At 41.9% G+C, this 17578-nt stretch overlaps 1 protein-coding gene across 1 annotated transcript in view; it reads right to left on the bottom strand.

The window, feature by feature from the left end:
• Window positions 1-17578, bottom strand: part of ANKS1A (ankyrin repeat and sterile alpha motif domain containing 1A) — a 3005277-nt gene that overhangs the window by 974856 nt on the left and 2012843 nt on the right. Inside the window, exon 16 of the mRNA XM_044076145.1 lies at window positions 3356-3422. Coding sequence (XP_043932080.1) covers window positions 3356-3422 — 67 coding nt within the window. The remainder of the gene's footprint in view (window positions 1-3355; window positions 3423-17578) is intronic.

Raw genomic sequence — 17578 nt, 5'->3', positions numbered from 1 at the left:
AGCAGGACATGACTGACATTGGGCTAAACAGACCACCCCCTTTGTATATCAAGTATAATGACCATGGGCATAAGGAACATCTCCTACACTTAAAACTCCCCAACCTTCTTGCATTCAAAATGTTTTGTCCATTCCTAAACTCCAAGTAATTCTTAAAAGTTTGATCTTTTCTAAATACAATCTGAGGTTCGTTTCATACTTTCCCAATCAGCTAACTACTGGATAAAAAAATTCCCCAATTTTTCTTATTCCTGACTATTGCACCACTGTCCAAAACAAATGTAGAAATACATTTTATCTTATTTATTTCTCTAGTTTGTGTAACCCCATTAGAATGGCTATAACCATATGGATACTACCATGCAAAATGGGGACAAATTCCTCACCCTCTTTTAGCTACCACTTCATCCCTTATTTCAGCAAGAAAATCAATAGGATAACCTCTCCTGATTAGCATATTAATCAGGACATCACGTTTGTGCTTGAAAACTTCATTTTCAGTAATCATATGAGCTAGCTTGACTAATTGTCCCTTAACTACAGATTTCTTCTGATAGATGGGATGCATGCTAGAATAATAGAGGTAAGCGTTTGAAAAGGTGGTCTTTCTAAAGATGTTGGAGCAAATCTTAAATTATGTTGGTCTTTTATTATTTCAGCGTCTAAAAATGTGATTTCTGTTTCACTTGAAGTATGTGCAAACTTTAAAAAACTTGTAGTGGTATTTATGTAACTCAAAAATTCCTGGAACTTTAACTCAGTCCTAGTCCACAAAATAAATACATCATCCAGGAACCTAATGCATAAAGACCAACAATTGTGAAACTCACCATTCAAAATCTATCTTCCCGTTCTGCCATGACCAAATTTGCAAAAATGGGGGCACAAGCTGCCCCCCCCCCCCCCATTGCAACTTCGGTACTTTGTTTAGAATAATGACCATCAAAAAAAGAAGTAATTATTTTATCAATACCACTTCCATGAGAACTACAATGGAATTAATCAGATCAGCTGAGAAACTATTACATTTCCTAAGATATTCCTCAAACCAATCTAAACTCCCATTATGTGGGACAACTGAAAACAAATTCTTTACATAGATAGTCACAAAAATAGCTTCATCAACATAAGGGGTAACATTCAAATAATGCAAAAAATGCCATAAATCCCTACAAATTTGAGGTATAAGAGTGATGTAGTCTTTTAAGAATCCAGCTAACCATTTGGCAATAAAAAATGTTTGTGATCTAGTAGTGTCCATTATGGGGCACAAAGGGGATTATTAAGATCCTTGTGTATTTTCAGAATACCGAAAATACTAGCAATAACTGTCTTTTCATTCAACATGAATTCATAATCCCCTTTTGAAATTTGACCCTGTAATAATGTGTCTTCCAAAAGCAAATCAATCTTAACAAAAGCAAGAAAAATCTCATTGCTGGAAATCTCCTAGTATGGATCTTCCACTAAGATTCTAGTCATAGCATTAATATAATCTATATGATCAAAATCACTAAACCGCCCCCCCCCCCCGTTATCCAGTTTCATCACACAAATGGTCTTACCATTCGCAGTCTCAATAAACAATTCTTTTTCCCACTTGGTTAAATTAAAATATTTCTTAAAACAGCGATTACTTAAAGAACTCCTTATTTCAAAATCACAAACTTTCTCAAACATCGAAACAAGATTATTGGAAGCTGGATTATAAACACTAGGTCTATAAAGCCTACCTGTATTACTACTAAAACTATTGGTCATTAAAACAGCAAGGTTCAACTTCTGCACAAAAAGTTAAGTCAGTAATAATGCTCACAATATTACCCCAGCAAGCTGGTACAAAGGACAACCCCTTGGCTAAAACATTGACATGTTCAGAATGAATTAACTTGCTAGAATAAATGTAGAAATAAAACTCAACGTCCTCATTAGAAATAATGCATGGCATAAAACTGTCCTTATTTAATTCATTACTAACCGTTACTTCCTGAAGTGGCTGTTCATCTCCCCAGTCAGTCCAATCCGCTCACCCAACATCTCTGACAGAGCGGTCCTGCATGGAATCCCAAGTCTGCCGGCTCATCACACTTCCAAAAAATATGTTCCCAGCTACCTCTTTCTTGCTGAATGCCACTGTTAACTGGAGATTAATAAGGCTTGTTCCATTCATTCTATTTTAAAGTTAAGGCATTATTCTGTGGCTAACTATTGTTGACTGATTTTATAGTTGATTGGTTAATCAAATGCATGTGATTTGTGAGCCTTTTTCTATAGAAGGTGAATATTTTAGAATGCATTTGTTCTGAAGAAGTTCCAGTATTTGGGAAAGAAAGGGCTAAACCTTAATAAACACTTTGAAATTTTAAATTTGGCTCGCCTCTGTAATCATCTTTCCAATCTTTGGCTCCTTACCATAGGTGTCTTTCAGTTTTTGGTTTGTGCCACTGTTGGTTCTTGCTTTGCGTCTCTTCCCAAGACCCAAGGCTTGGTTAGAATTTGAAGCTAAGCACTGAACACATCAGTTTTAATGGAAACTGCTCGATTAGCAGGAAACATGATGGTCTCCAGGACTAAGTGTATATATGTAGTGAATGATGTCACAGAGTGTCCCACATTACAAAAGCACAGATCTTGCCAGCAAATGGATCATAACTACTTAAACTGATGAACCCAATTAAAGAACTCCATCAGGAAGGAAAGATGCCCCAATGCTGAAGTGGAGAAAGAGAACTGTATAAACAAAGTAATGAGAAGGGGCTTATCAATGCTGTAAAACAGCTGTGGAATCTGTCCAGGAAAGACTGACCAAATGTTGAGTGTCTGATGTATAAAAGTGAGCATCCTCCACTAGGAAAGGAGGCAGTTTTGATGAAAAATACCAGCTGGGACAAGGTACAGCCAGTGTAACTGCCACTGGAAACTTCGCTAGAGCAACGAACCCTGCAAGACTAGCAATCAGACAATATACCATTGCACACACTGACATCTACTAATTAATTCTGCCAGGGTAATCCTATGGGCTAGGCTGTAAAGGCTCCAGGGCCATTAGCCTAGTATACGCCTGTGAACCACTGTCACCAGAATGACATCTCTTGCTTTCCAGGGCCATTAGCCTAGTACACGCCTATGAACCAGTGTCACCAGAATGACATCTTTTGCTTTCCAGGGCCATTAGCCTAGTACACGCCTATGAACCACTGTCACCAGAATGACATCTCTTGCTTCCCTGTCAAACCAGTTTTGCATAGTGCATGTAAGAAGGGCAGAGCAGGTGGCGCTGCACTGATGCTCTGGCCACTACAGAAAGACAATAAAATGTTTAACAGATATAAAACAGTAGTGAAAATGCTATTACCTGATGGTAGCTGGTCTTCTTGTGAGGTTCCAATTCCTGCACCAATGGAGCTCATAATTTTCTCAATCTGAAACAAAATTAAAAAAGTGAAACCATTCTGTGTGCATGTGTGTTTTAAAATATCTTGTTTTATTATTAAACTTAAAGACTGTACAAAAGGTACATAGCAGGGGCATAGACAGGATGTTATGAAATTGTATACCAATTTGCAGAATGCAGCCATGAGCAGGTACCGCCCAAAACAAATGCATTGTATGCTTCTGTAAAGCTTTTCTTTTGAATAGTGGGGGGATCTTTTGAGATGGCAGGCTCAAACAAAAAATCAATTTGCCCAGCTTAACAAAATAAAAGAACAGTAATTATTATGACAATTTACTTACTGCACATTTCTTTGCACAAAATATCGTAAACTGCATTCAGTGGCATACAATTCATATAACCTAGCTACACCCATATGAAAAGTTAATTCAAGAGTTCATTTGAGTGTTCACTTTATGAAGGAGCTTTGGGATTTTAAAGGAAAAAGGGACAATCCAATAAAACTGCAAAAAAGAAAAAAATGTTTAGTTAAAGTATTGGCACCCATGCAAGACAAAAGCACATTGATAGGCATGCAGCACACTGACACCAACTATTGAATTTTATGGAGAATCTGTATTACTCTGCAAAGTAATAGTTGGATGTCCTTTCTTACTGCTCTGTAAAAGGATTCCATTTGAATGGCAAATAAAGCAACTTTTGTCAGCTTAGACACACTCAGCAACAAATAAATGCTACTTAAGTACAAAGGGTTAAGTGACAACACAGTTTAAGCATGCAGAGACATTGCTATAAGCAGAGTACAGGGAGTGTGGGATCAATCACCACCTGCCCAGGGAGCGGGGGATCAATCACCACCTGCCCAGGGAGCGGGGGATCAATCACCACCTGCCCAGGGAGCGGGGGATCAATCACCACCTGCCCAGGGAGCGGGGGATCAATCACCACCTGCCCAGGGAGCGGGTGATCAATCACCACCTGCCCAGGGAGCGGGGATCAATCACCACCTGCCCAGGGAGCGGGGATCAATCACCACCTGCCCAGGGAGCGGGGGATCAATCACCACCTGCCCAGGAGCGGGGATCAATCACCACCTGCCCAGGGAGCGGGGATCAATCACCACCTGCCCAGGGAGCGGGGGATCAATCACCACCTGCCCAGGGAGTGGGGGATCAATCACCACCTGCCCAGGGAGTGGGGGATCAATCACCACCTGCCCAGGGAGTGGGAATCAATCACCACCAGTATGGCATTCTGTCAAACAGTTATGCAATCCAGATTAAATGCAATCTGATGCAGCTCATGGATTTTAAAGCTGAAGGGAAATATTTCAGTAAAAACAGTACTCCAGATAACACCAAATACAACAATGAGCAATTACCTACATGTCTGGCCATCGTTGAATCTTAATACTAACAAAACTACTCTACAGAGATATTTTTTCAAAAACGTCACTTTTCATACTAACCACCTCTGGAAGTGATAACACTGGTGTGTTAACAAAAACAGTACTAAACAGCATTCCTCGCACGTACAACATGCACGGCCAACTAAACTTGAAGAAAACACCAAAAGGCGACAGCCGAAACTAGTCTGAGTAGAGTGTTTTACTTTTCGTTTTGGGACATTTGTCCTGTTTGATGTTAACCTCGAAATACAAGGTGGAAACATACTACTTACCCAGGCACCTAACAGAACCATAAGACAGTTTCGGCAGTATGTGTTAGTTACATTTTCAAACACATACACGATGAAAAGATATCACCGGAAAGGAAATTCTCATGAAGGTAATGGTAATACAGCACTGCTGACAAGCACTGCAGAAAAGAACCCTTGAGGATAACATACTTGACCACTGCTGCACAGATGTTAAAAGAACAAGAAACTCTAATAATCCTTGAATGTTGCAAGGAATGGAGGCTGGTGGGGATTTAGCCAGAAAAAAAAATGCAGCATTGTAAAAGCCACTAAGCCGAGCTACAGAAAGGGTAGAAAACGTAAGAGGAAGAGACCATTTTGACAGATTTAATTCTAGAATACAGAACCCAATACTAAAAGTAAATATTAGTAATGGAAAAAAAATCATTTAGAGAAGTCTTGTCTACTCTACTGAGCTTGTTTCCATAATGACTTTCTCCAGCACAAGCGAATTAGAAAACAAGGAAAATGTAATACGTAACATTAATCTGTATTCAATAACTGCGGAAGAACAATAACCCACATGGACATTTTTCAGACACTGCCTGCTTAAAAGATTGGCTCTGTCATACAGCAGGCAAATGGAGGCTGCGAGAATCAGACACTAGCCCACAGGAAGCAGACAGGAAAAAGCTCAAAGCCTTAATTCTCAGCATTGCCATTACAAAGCATTTTCCAAGCCGGGAATAAGTGCCCACCTACGATTTCTACAGTCAAACAAGGCCTTCTTTTAAAAATTAATTGTTTATATATAGGTAATAAACTTCAAAATCGAATTCTGAAAAATTCAGACCAAAGTAACTGGAAAACCAAGATGCATCAGACATGACCGAAGAATTACTAGAAAACATCAAACAATGATTTTAAGATGGTGGATGACTAAGCAACATACTCACTAGAGTTCTCCCAGTGTGAAAACTGAAAAATTGTTAAAAATCTAGTTAATGTTATTAATTCGGGTAAAATATGTTTACATACTTGCATGCCAACAAAACATTTGGAAAAAATAAGGGAAAGTAACCAGAAAAAAAGGTGTCTGTGAAGAACCACTCGGCTGTTAAAAAAAAAAAAAAAAAAAAAAAAGTTTAAGCTGCATCTTTAGCACAGCAGACAGCTTTCAGCAACTTATAGAAAAAATAAATTAAATGCGCAAAGAGATGCTAACCTTAACTAAGACACTGGACGAATGTATAAAGTCAAATGACAAAAGGTTGGAAAAATAGCAGGAGTTTTAAGTAGACTTTCAGATGAACTTAGAAAATTGAGAAAATCAGAGAGTAAAATGAGGAAGGATTCTCTGAACATGGAGATTCTCAAAAAGGCTGTCTCAAAAATAGAGTTAGAAAACGGAGAACATGGCAGAAAAAAAGTTTTTTTTTTTTTTTTTTTTTTTTTTGCTGTGCCAGAAGAACTGGATGGAGTAGACTGCACTAATTTTATGAAAATAAAAAATAAGCAATTGGACAGGTGCTCCTTAGCAGGACTTTTTAACTGAGATGATGTGTGCATGCTCCAAGTCTATCAAAAAGCAGCAAAGACCTATATTAATAATGATACAATCATACCAGTACAAAAAGCTGTTCCAGAGAAAACTGTAACAGAAGGGAAAGTATTAAAAACTAAGGACACCGGAATGTTCATAGGTAGGTACTAGGCTATCGGCCCAAGGGCCTACGTAAGCCTAGCCAGCAAGGTTCCATAGCTTACGCCACCCAAGAAAGTTATTTTCCTGTGCCACTGTCCAGCAGAGAGACAGAAGTGATCCCAGGGGTGTATTTCCTATTTCCCATCCACTCATCAAGATTTTTCTTGAAGAGTGCTAATGAAGAACTTTGCTTGACATAGATGGGTAGCTTGTTCCAGAGTATAGGAAGTCTATGGGACAGGAATCTATCCCTCCAGTGTGTCCTGTTTAATGTGGTGACAAGGTTTAGGTCCCTAGAGCATGTAGCTCGGAGGGATTGGGATTTCTTCAGGTGTAGCATGTCCAGCAGCTCTGGGTTTGACATAACTTTATATGTTAGGCAGAGATCACCTCGGAGTAGGCGATATGCTACGGAGTAAAGCTGGAGATTTTTGAGGAGGTCAGTGTACAGCATTTGTTTGAGGCCAGTAATCCTCTTTGTGAGGTACTTCTGTGGCCTTTCCAGCTGTGGCAGATGTCTTGTGAGGTACATTCCAAAAGGGGTGTTGTACTCTATAACGGGTCTAATGAGTGACGAGTAGAGGGGAACAATGACCTCTTTTTTCCAGGATGAGAGCCCTTTTATGATGAGGTGTGCCACGTTGAAGGACTTCCTGACTACTGTGGCAATGTGACTATCAAAGGACAGACTATTGTCCACCTGGGTCCCAAGGTCTCTTATCACGCATTCGGTGTTAAGTAGATTGCTGCCTATGTGGTAGTTCATGGGTACAGAGTTTTTACCAAAGGGGATGAATGCACTTTTTGGCATTGAGCTTGAGGCCATGGCTCTGACACCAGGCATCTGTCTCAGTGAGGCCCTTCTGTAGGATGTCCACGTCATTTGGGGACTTGACTATGGCTCCTAGTTTGCAGTCATCTGTGAACTTCATTAGCCAGAGGCCTTCTGTGTTAACCTGTACTTCAGAGAAGTAGATACCAAACAGGAGAGGTCTCAGGATGGAACCCTGTGGTACTCCACTTGTCACTGCTTTGAGGTCAGATTTGGAGTCTGCAACTTTTACAGTGTGGGTTCTGTCAGTGAGCCAGTTGGCAAAACATCTTGTGATGTAGGGATTTATACCTAGTTTAGTGAGTTTAGCTGTAATTCCAGAATGGGGGATGGTGTTGAAAGCCTTGGCGAGATCAAGATAGGCTGTGTGAACCATCTTACCCTCATCCACAGCTTTGGTGACTGCCTCAAAGAAGTCGATCAGGTTCAGGAGGCATGATCTGCCTTTCACAAACCCGAACTGGGTGGGATCCAAAGTTTGGAAGTTACCAATGTCTTTGTTTATGGCCTTGCAGACCAGGCTCGTCAGGCTAATAGGTCGACAGTTCCCGGGATCAGTGGTGGCTCCCCCTTTGTGGAGTGGGATAGCTGCTGCGGTGCACCATTCAGTGGGCACAAAACCTGATGCGAGGCAATTATTGAACATGGTGCTTAAGTGGGGAGCCAGTTCGTTCTGAACTTCGTGTAAAACGCAGCCTGGGATGTTGTCAGGTCCCATGGATGCTGTGTTTTTGGCTTTAGAGAAAATTATTATTTGTTGTACAGCAGGCAGGTGAGAAGCAAGATTTTCCTGACAATCAAGGAATGTCAAGAGGTAAGTGTGAGAATGAAGTTGCTATATGCACCTGTCTTCATAATACTTTCCTGAAAGATCAAATAATTTTTGGGATGTGGAACAGGCTACGAAGGAAATAAAGAAAAAAAGGGTACTTGTGTATTATCGCAACAAGGTTCTATTGTACTGCTTGTAATCCTGGTAGCAGTAATTTAAATTGCACAGGACACTAAGGATAATCACAAGGCTTTCTTTAGTTATGTTAGGAACCTGGGTGGGAATTCCCAGATATGCTCAGAATTAGTCCAAAATGACAAAAAAATACACGGAACCCACAGACATTGCCAACATCCTAGCTGACAGGTTCAGCGCAAACTTCTCCCCCCCCTCCCCACCAAAAGGGCAAATATCTATCCCAGCAGAGTGCTGCCCCCTTGACATCTCAGATGCTCAGGTAAGAGCCGCCCTCTCCAAAGCAAAAAACACAGCATCAATGGGACCAGATGGTGTCCCGGGATGCGTCCTACATGAACTCCAAGAAGAGCTAAACCCAAACATAAAACTACTGTTCAGTCTCAGCCTTACTACAGGATATGTACCCAAAGAGTGGCGTACAGCAACGGTGGTCCCTCTCCACAAAGGTGGTGCCTCAATGGATCCTGGAAACTATCGCCCCATAAGCCTGACTAGCTTGGTCTGCAAAGCTATGGAAAGGATCATCATGGACCTTATAAATAAAGATACTGGGGACCTACAGACACTGGATCCTACCCAGTTCGGCTTTAAGGGCAGATTCTGCCTCTTAAACCTGGTTGATTTCTTTGAAACAGTCACCAAGGCCATTGACGAGGGGAAGGTGGTCCACACAGCCTACCTGGACCTCGCAAAAGCCTTCGATATAATACCCCACTCGGGCATTATAGATAAGCTCACCAGTTTAAATATAAACCCCTATGTCACTAGATGGGTTGCAAACTGGCTCAAGGACAGAACCCACATGGTTAGAATTGCTGGAGCCATGTCAGACTCCAAACCAGTTACAACTGGCATCCCACAAGGCTCAGTCCTGGGACCTCTCTTGTTCGGTATATATTTCTCAGGGGTACAGGCCAACACGGAAGGACTGTGGCTGACCAAATTCGCAGATGACTGCAAACTGGGCGCCATAATCGACTCTCCAGCCGACACAAGCATCCTCCAAAAGGGCCTCATAGAAACAGACAACTGGTGCCAGAGCCATGGCCTCAAGCTAAACGCCAAAAAGTGCATAGTCATCCCCTTTGGCAAAAACAAAGTGCCCACAAATTACCACATAACTGGTAATCCATTAAGTACGAAAGTAATTAGGGACCTGGGGACCAAAGTTGATAGCAATCTGTCATTTGACAACCACGTGGCCAAAGTGGTTAGAAAAACATTCTATATAGCCCACCTAATCATGAAGGGATTCACATCTAGATCAGGGGAGGTCATCGTGCCTCTTTACTCATCCCTCATCAGGCCCATAATTGAGTACAATGCCCCTTTTGGGATGTACCTTACCAGACACCTGCAGCAACTGGAAAGACCCCAAAAGTACCTCACCAAGAGGATCAAAGGGCTCAAACAGATGCCATCTGCTGCCCGGTTAAAGAAACTCCAGCTCTACTCAGTGGCATACTGCCTGCTCAGAGGCGATCTGTGCCTGACGTATAAAGCCATGTCCAACCCGGAATTAATGTACATGCTGCACCTCAGAAAATCCAAATCCCATCGAGCTACGCGCTCAAGAGACTTGAACCTCAGCACTGAAATAAATAGGACATGCTGGAGAGACAGATTCATAACCCAGAGGCTCCCTTCACTCTGGAATAAAATCCCAGTCCAGGTTAGGCAGTGTCCCTCATTGACTCTCTTCAAGAGGAATCTTGATGAGTGGATGGGGGATTGTAGGTTTACCCCGGGTATCACTTCTGTGTCACTGTTAGACAGAGGCACAGTATACTAACTTCGAAAAAGGGCATAGCAAAATTAATTTAAAATGGGTGGCGAAAGCCAAACACACTCTGGCTAGGCTTATAAATACCCTAGGGCAGACAGCCTAGTATGAACCTACATGTGGGAAATGTTACCACTGAATTTCAATGCACATAATGTCATCATACAAGTATCACATACTGCCTTCATGCATTTTTAATTTAGATTAAAATTGAAATGCTTAACCATTTACCTCCAGGGCCAAACCAAAACACAGAAACTGCAAAACCTGGATATTCACGGACTGATGGTAACTCCCACTATAGTTTCCAAAAAGGAAGCATAGCTACATTTTTCAGTCTGTGTTTGAGGAAGTGTAGTATTTTAACTGGAATCTGTCCTGGGAACCAAGCATCTTAGCATAGTCTGCTTCAAATGATCATCATCCTAGTGTTGAGCCTCCAGCCGCCTGTACGACATTAGAAGGGGGAAAAAAGTCAGTCGGGCTTCCATGTTTAAATATGGTACTTCGATTACTATCCGCAAGCCATTTAAATGCAGCTGACACCATAATGCTTTTGCAGTTTTACCATTCCCTACCATGCGCAACCACTTGTTTAGAACCTGGTTGCGATAAGCAAATACTAAAAAAAAGTTTATCCAACAAAGAGTGCAAAGTAAAGTCTGCTTCAGCTTGCTGGTTCAATCATCTGATAAAAAGAGAGCATGCAGAGAGACTGTTACAGTGAAAATGTTCATACTGCTCTAAAGGAAAATGACAAAGAAAAACCCCAGGAACATATTAGGCAAATCAGAGTACCCCTACCTCAAAACATAGACTGATATTAGGAGATCAAGATGAGCATGAATAAGACAAGTAAAGTGAAATAAATAAGTCAGAGAATTGCACAGTGTCCATCTCACAAAATGCGATTTAGACATGAAAAAGATGTTGTGTGTTTACACTAATGCTCCATCACCATAATGTTTCATCTGTGATGTTCATTTTAATTCTTCCTTAACAGATGGGTTTGGATCCGACCCTCGGATCCAACATGGCCACCTTCTACAGATTCCAGGATCTGACTCTCAAGCTCCTCCCCTACCAATAAAGCTCCTGACTGCTGCAATAAGTCACATCAGGTTTGCTGCTATTATATGTATTACTATATGTATTACTATCAGGAAAAATACAACAATGCTATGACAGAAAAGTGACAGCTGAAAGATCAGGAGCTTAAACAGGAACTGTGGTTCATATCAACAATTTTGTTAGGTCTCTACCAAAGACATGTACAGGGGGAAGGAGAGAGGGAAGTTGAGGGAGAATGAAAATGGACAACACAGATGGAACGATATTGTGAGTACATAATATCTTTATCTGATTTTGTCATTTACATTCACTCCTCAACGACTGGAGCAGAGTCCCAGCTATGTAACCTTGGGTGGCCTTCATGGAAGGATGTTCCAGAGAACCACAGAACCAAAAGTTGCTCTAGTTCTGGAGATGAGGTCCAATTTGTAATGAGTAATGAAAGTATGGGTATTAGACCATGTGGCAGCTGCACAAATATCATCAATGGATGCTCTAGCCCAAAAGGTAGCTGTTGTAGACATGGACTAGTCGAATGCACCTTTGTTTGTCTTGGTAAAGTTATGCCGCTCAGAGAAAAAACATAGGAGATACAATCTGTTATTCATTTAGCCAATGCAGTTTTTGAAACTGGGTTTCCCATTCTATTAGTAAATGAGACAAATAATTAATCAGTTTTCCTAAACTTCTTGATCCTGTGAAAGTAAAAATGAATTTGTCTGTGTACGTTTAGAAGACGGACAGTGTATTTTCCTTTATTTTCAAATTTGGGGAAGAAAACTGACAAACCGATCACCTGACTGATGCTGGTTTCAGAGGCAACTTTTGGTAAAAAGGAAGAGTTTGTGCGTAACGTTAACTCTGCCTTTGTGAAAAAAACAAATATGGTGGTTTGGAAGACCGTGCTTGGAGTTCAGATACTAGTCCTGCAGAAGTTATAGCCAACAAAAATACAGTTTGGTAAGAAAAAAACTTGAGATCTACTTCAGCTGATGGTTTAAAGGGAGGATGTACTAAAGTGTCTCAATTAAGGTAAGCATATCGTTGTGCATTTGCAAAACTATATTCAGGTCCCAAGGTGGAGTAGGGTCTTTTATTGGAGGTGTAAGTAAGAAAGTATCCTTAAGAAAAGCCTTACACAATTAGATGACACTAAAGGAGAAGCATCATCTCCAATGTGATAGTTGGAAATGGCTGCTAACTGAATTTTAATAGTGGATAAGCTTGCCCAATCTTGAAAAACTGAGGCAAGAAAATCTAGAATAAGTGGGGCAGTAAAATGATTTAACTCTTTCTTATAAGCCCCAAAAGAAAACATTTTCCATTTAAATTTTCTAAATCTTTCTAGTCAAAGGTTTATGAGATGAGACTAGGATTTTTCGAACTGGGGAGAAAAGCCTAGAATGTCTACCCATCATTGGAATTGGAGAAACCGTACCATTAACTTGAGGTTTACAATGTTCAGATGAATTTGCCATGATGGGTGAGAGCGAATGTCTGGACTGGGATCCAGCGTCCAAGGAGGACGTACTAGGTGAGACCAAAGGAAAGGGAGCCACACCTGTCAAGGCCAGAAGGGAGCAATGAGGATTACTGTGCTCTTCGACCAAGGTGCTTTCTGAAGAAACTTGGGGATGAGAGGCAGGGGGAGTAAGCATAAGAGAGACCAGAAGGCCAAACATGGAATACATAATCTCTCTGTCCCTGAGGTGGAATGAGGACAAAGAACCTGCTGCATTTGTTTTTGAGTTGAGATGCATATAGGTCACAGCAAGGATGACCCCCCATTTGTGGAAGATCATGTTTGCCACTGACTGGTTGAGAGACCACTCATGAAGTATGAGGATAGTCCTGGTGAGTTTGTCTGCTAGAATGCATTATTTCCTCAGTATGTGCATCTCTACAAGAAAGTGGCTGGATGAGCTCGCCCATTGACATACTCTCATTGTTTCTCGATAAAGGGGGTAGAATCTGGTTCCCCCTTATTTGTTGATGTACCAGATTACTGACATGTTGTCTGTTTGTATTGCAATAGTCCCTAGAAAGAAAAAACTCTGAAAGGCTTGCAACACTAGAAGCACCGCTCTCGTCTCTAAAACACTGATATGCAAACTGATCTCTTGTTGGGACGACATGCCTTGAACACTGCATCCCAAGTAATGCCTCCTCCTCACCCCAAATGGGAGGCATCCATAGTCAATGTGGCGTTCACAGGAGTAAAGATAAATGGACGCCTTTAACTGATCTCCTCAGAGTGAATCCACCAAAGAAGAGACTTTCTGCAAGCCTGAGACAATTTTATCTGATGTCTTAAAGGGTGTTGAAGAAAGGGCCACTGAAGAATTCTCATGTGGAGATGAGCAGTGAGAATTAAAGCAATTGCAGCAACCATTGAACACAGAGCTTTGAGGATCAGTTTTGCTGGGGAAAATGGGAGACAGAGAACCCAGCTGACGTGTCTTCAATACGACAACTCTATTTTGTGGCAGAAGAGCTAGAGAATTGACTGTCTAAATGAGCCCCTATAAACTCCAAGACTTGGAATAGCTGAAGTTGTGATTTGTTCATATTGATACTGATTCCCAGACAGTGACACAGCTGGAGTAAATAGTCGGTCGTTTTATGAGCAGATGCCTGGTTGGTGCGGTGAGGCGTCAGTCATCTAAGTAAGGAAAAGTACAGTTTTGTACCTACCATAAATGTAGATGTCCGAACTGGATAGCATCTGCAGTCATAACAACTGGGTTGTCCTGTCGTCAGGCAGCCCTTCAGTCGGCCGGATTCCAAAGTCCGGGTCCGGCTTCGGCTGATGTCGCACTTCACCCGACGTCATCTCTGTTGGTCTTCGGGTATAAAAGCATCAGCCGACGCCATTTTCCTCAGTGTTTCTTGCCCCAGATGCCAGTAGCCCTCTTGAAGGCTAAAATTTGGATAGATGCCAATGTTTCCAAAAGATAGAGGTAAACACAAAAATAAGCATGTATGTACATATATACAAACAAATACACCATAAAAGACTCCCCCCCACCAGCTAGCTATTAGGAGGGTAAACACCCTAGGAGTACCACAGAGGGGAAGGAGGGAGGGTAATCCTGACTGCAGATGCTATCCAGTTCGGACATCTACATTTATGGTAGGTACAAAACTGTACTATGTCCTTCATGGATGCATCTGCAGTCATAACAACTGGGTAGAATACCATAGCCAACTAGGGAGGAGGATAAAGTAGATTATGGTGTGTTTAGGATCCCTTGCAGTACAGCAGTGGCAAACCCTGCTCGGGATCTGGAATATAGAGGCAAATTATAATGCTTGGCAAATGTATGCACGGAGGTCCAAGTAGCCGCCTCAATAATGTCTTTGGTTGCCACTCCTCATAAGAAGGCTGTGGTAGTGGCTGTTGCCCTTGTAGAATGAGGTCTTATGTTCTGTGGAATTGGTTTTCCATGGAAGGAGTAGCAGAATCGTATGCAATTTCCTATCCATTTGGAGACTGTCTGTTTGGAAATAGCTTTTCCTTCCCTTCCTGTTGCATAGGCTACAAAAAGTTGGTCAGTCTTTCTGCTATTTTTTGTTCTGTCCAAGTAGTAGCGTAGCTGTCTATGTACATCCAAGGTATGCAGTATTCTTTCCCCTCTGTTTTGTGGGTTGGGAAAGAAGGTAGGTAGGTGGATTGCCTGGTTTAAAGACACTCTGGATACCACCTTAGGCATAAATGTAGGATTAGTCCTCATGGACACTCTATCTTGGTGGAAGATTAGGAAGGGTTGCACTGCCATTAAGGCCTGTAGTTCTGAAACCCTCCTTGCTGAAGTAATTGCCAATAGGAAAGCAGTTTTCCATGACAGGTGTTGTAGGTCTGCTGTTGCTGCTGGTTCAAAGGGTGATAGTGTCAACTTTTCTAGCACAAAGTTTAAGTCCCAAGCTGGTAATGGTGGTTTCCTTGGAGGTTTTACATTCTTGATTCCTCTGAGGAACTGCCTGAGCAAAGGGTGCGAAAAACAGGTGGATCAAAGCTGTATTCTGCTGAAATAGCTGATGCATGTATCTTGATGGAGGAGTAGGACAGGCCTGAATGAAGAAGTTCGCCAGATACTCCAGAATGTTAGGCATATCTATGTTTGACACATCTTTTCCTCTTTCCGTACTCCAAATGACAAACCTTTTCCATTTTCCAGCATAGTTCCTTCTTGTTGAAGGTCTGCGTGCTTCAAGAATAATGTCTTTAACTCTTTGGGAAAGTTCTGGATTAGCTGCTGCTATGTGATGTTCCATGCAGTCAGTTGCAACGCTTTTAGGTTTGGATGTATGATGCTGTAGTTGTTCTGAGTTAACATCAAAGGCATCAGGGTATTGGCCACATATTGTTCGAGACATGCTCCTCAGCAGTGGGTACCAGTGTTGTCTTGGCCAGTTTGGAGCTATCAGGATTATCCTTGGACGCGTTCTTCCTTGATTTTTAGTAGTACTTTGTGTATCAAGGGAAGAGGTGGGAATGCATATGCTGTTAGGCCTTTCCAGCTGAAGGAGAGCGAATCCACTTTCCATGCTAGTGGGTGGAATGTCCTTGTGCAGAACTTTTGAGCTGGTGATTGAGAGGTGATGCGAATAGATCTATCTGAGGCATTCCCCATTTCTTTGAGATGGTCTTGAAGATGTCCGGGTGCAGCTTCCATTCGTGGGCATCCGATGTGGTTCTGCTTAATATGTCTGCTAGAGTATTTTCTTTTCCCGGTACAAATATTGCCTGTAACTGGATGTTGTAGCTGAGTGCCAGGGTCCACAGCTCCAAAGTCATTCTGCATAGGGGTATGAATGAGTGCCTCCCTGTTTGTTGATGTACCACATGACTGTGGTGTTGTCTGTCCTTATCATCAACTGGCCCTCTTGGAGAAATGGTTTGAACTTTTGGATTGCCAGTTTTACTGCCAGCATTTCTTTTAGGTTGATGTGCAGGTGAAGTTGATCCTGTGTCCACAATCCTTGCACGCATTTGTCCAGCATGTGGGCCCCCATCCTAGGTCTGAAGCGTCTGTTGTGATGGTCTGGCTTGCTTGACATCTGCGAAAGGGTAGGCCTGGGTTTGACTGACATGCCTGAGCCCACCATAGGAACTCCTGCTTTAAGCATGGAATTAGTGGGATTTCTGTTTCTAGGCTGTGTCTGTGTTGGGACCATAAATTCTTTAGGTACCACTGTAGTTTTCTCATATGTAGTCTGGCAAATGGGACCAAGATTATGCATGATGCCATGAAGCCCAAGGCCTGCAGTACTTTTCTTGCTGTTAACTTGTTCAGTTTTGTTAGTGCCAAGAAGTAAAGAGGGAGTTCTTTTTGTTTTTCTATAGTCAGGAATGCCATTTGTTTTACTGTGTCCAAGTCCACGCCCAAGAATGTCCTTGTTTGGGATGGTATCAGCCTTGACTTTTGTAAATTGACTGTGTATCCCAGTGCTTGTAGCAAGTAAATGACCCTTTGTAAAACTGTTGTCAGCTTGCTTTTGTTGTCCCCTTGTAGCAGGCAGTCGTCCAGGTATGGGTAAATTTGAATTCCCTGTAGTCTGCAATGGGCGATTACTGATGCCAGGCATTTTGTGAATACTCTGGGCGCAGTAGATAAGCCAAAGGGCAATGCTGAGAATTGATAGTGCTCTGATCCTGCAAGAAATCTGAGGTATCTTCTGCAGATTGGTCGAATGGGGACGTGCAGGTATGCCTCCTTGAGATCTAGAGTTACCAGCCAAGACTCCTTGCCCAGCATGGGAAGAAGTTGCTGTAGGGTCAGCATTTTGAATTTTGGGACAATGATGTATGTATTTAAGGTGGACAGGTCGAGAATTGGTCTCCAACTTTTTTCCTTTCTTGGAACTAGGAATAGTCTGGAGTAGAACCCCTTTCCTTGCTCTGCTGTTGGCACTCCTTCCACAGCTCTCATGTTTGCTAACTCCATTATCTGTTGTAGTGCCTCTGTTTTTGATTTGGAGGTAGATTTGGCATTCCTCTTTGACTGGTAAAGTGTGGAAGTGAAACCGGTAACCTTGATCTATGGTTTGTAAAATCCACTTGTCTTTTGTTATGTAGTGCCAGTTCTTTGAAAATAAGGTTAACTTTCCGCCTAGAGGAGCTGCTATTTGTTCCCTGGTAGGCGGATTTAGGTTAAGTCACTGTGGTTGTGCTGATGTAGTGG

This window comes from Protopterus annectens, chromosome 7.part0 (assembly GCF_019279795.1).
Source record: "Protopterus annectens isolate FY-2018-M chromosome 7.part0, PAN1.0, whole genome shotgun sequence".
Lineage (NCBI taxonomy): Eukaryota > Metazoa > Chordata > Ceratodontiformes > Protopteridae > Protopterus > Protopterus annectens.
The sequence above is the reverse complement of the archived record's forward strand: the minus strand, read 5'-3'. Positions and strand labels throughout refer to the sequence as shown.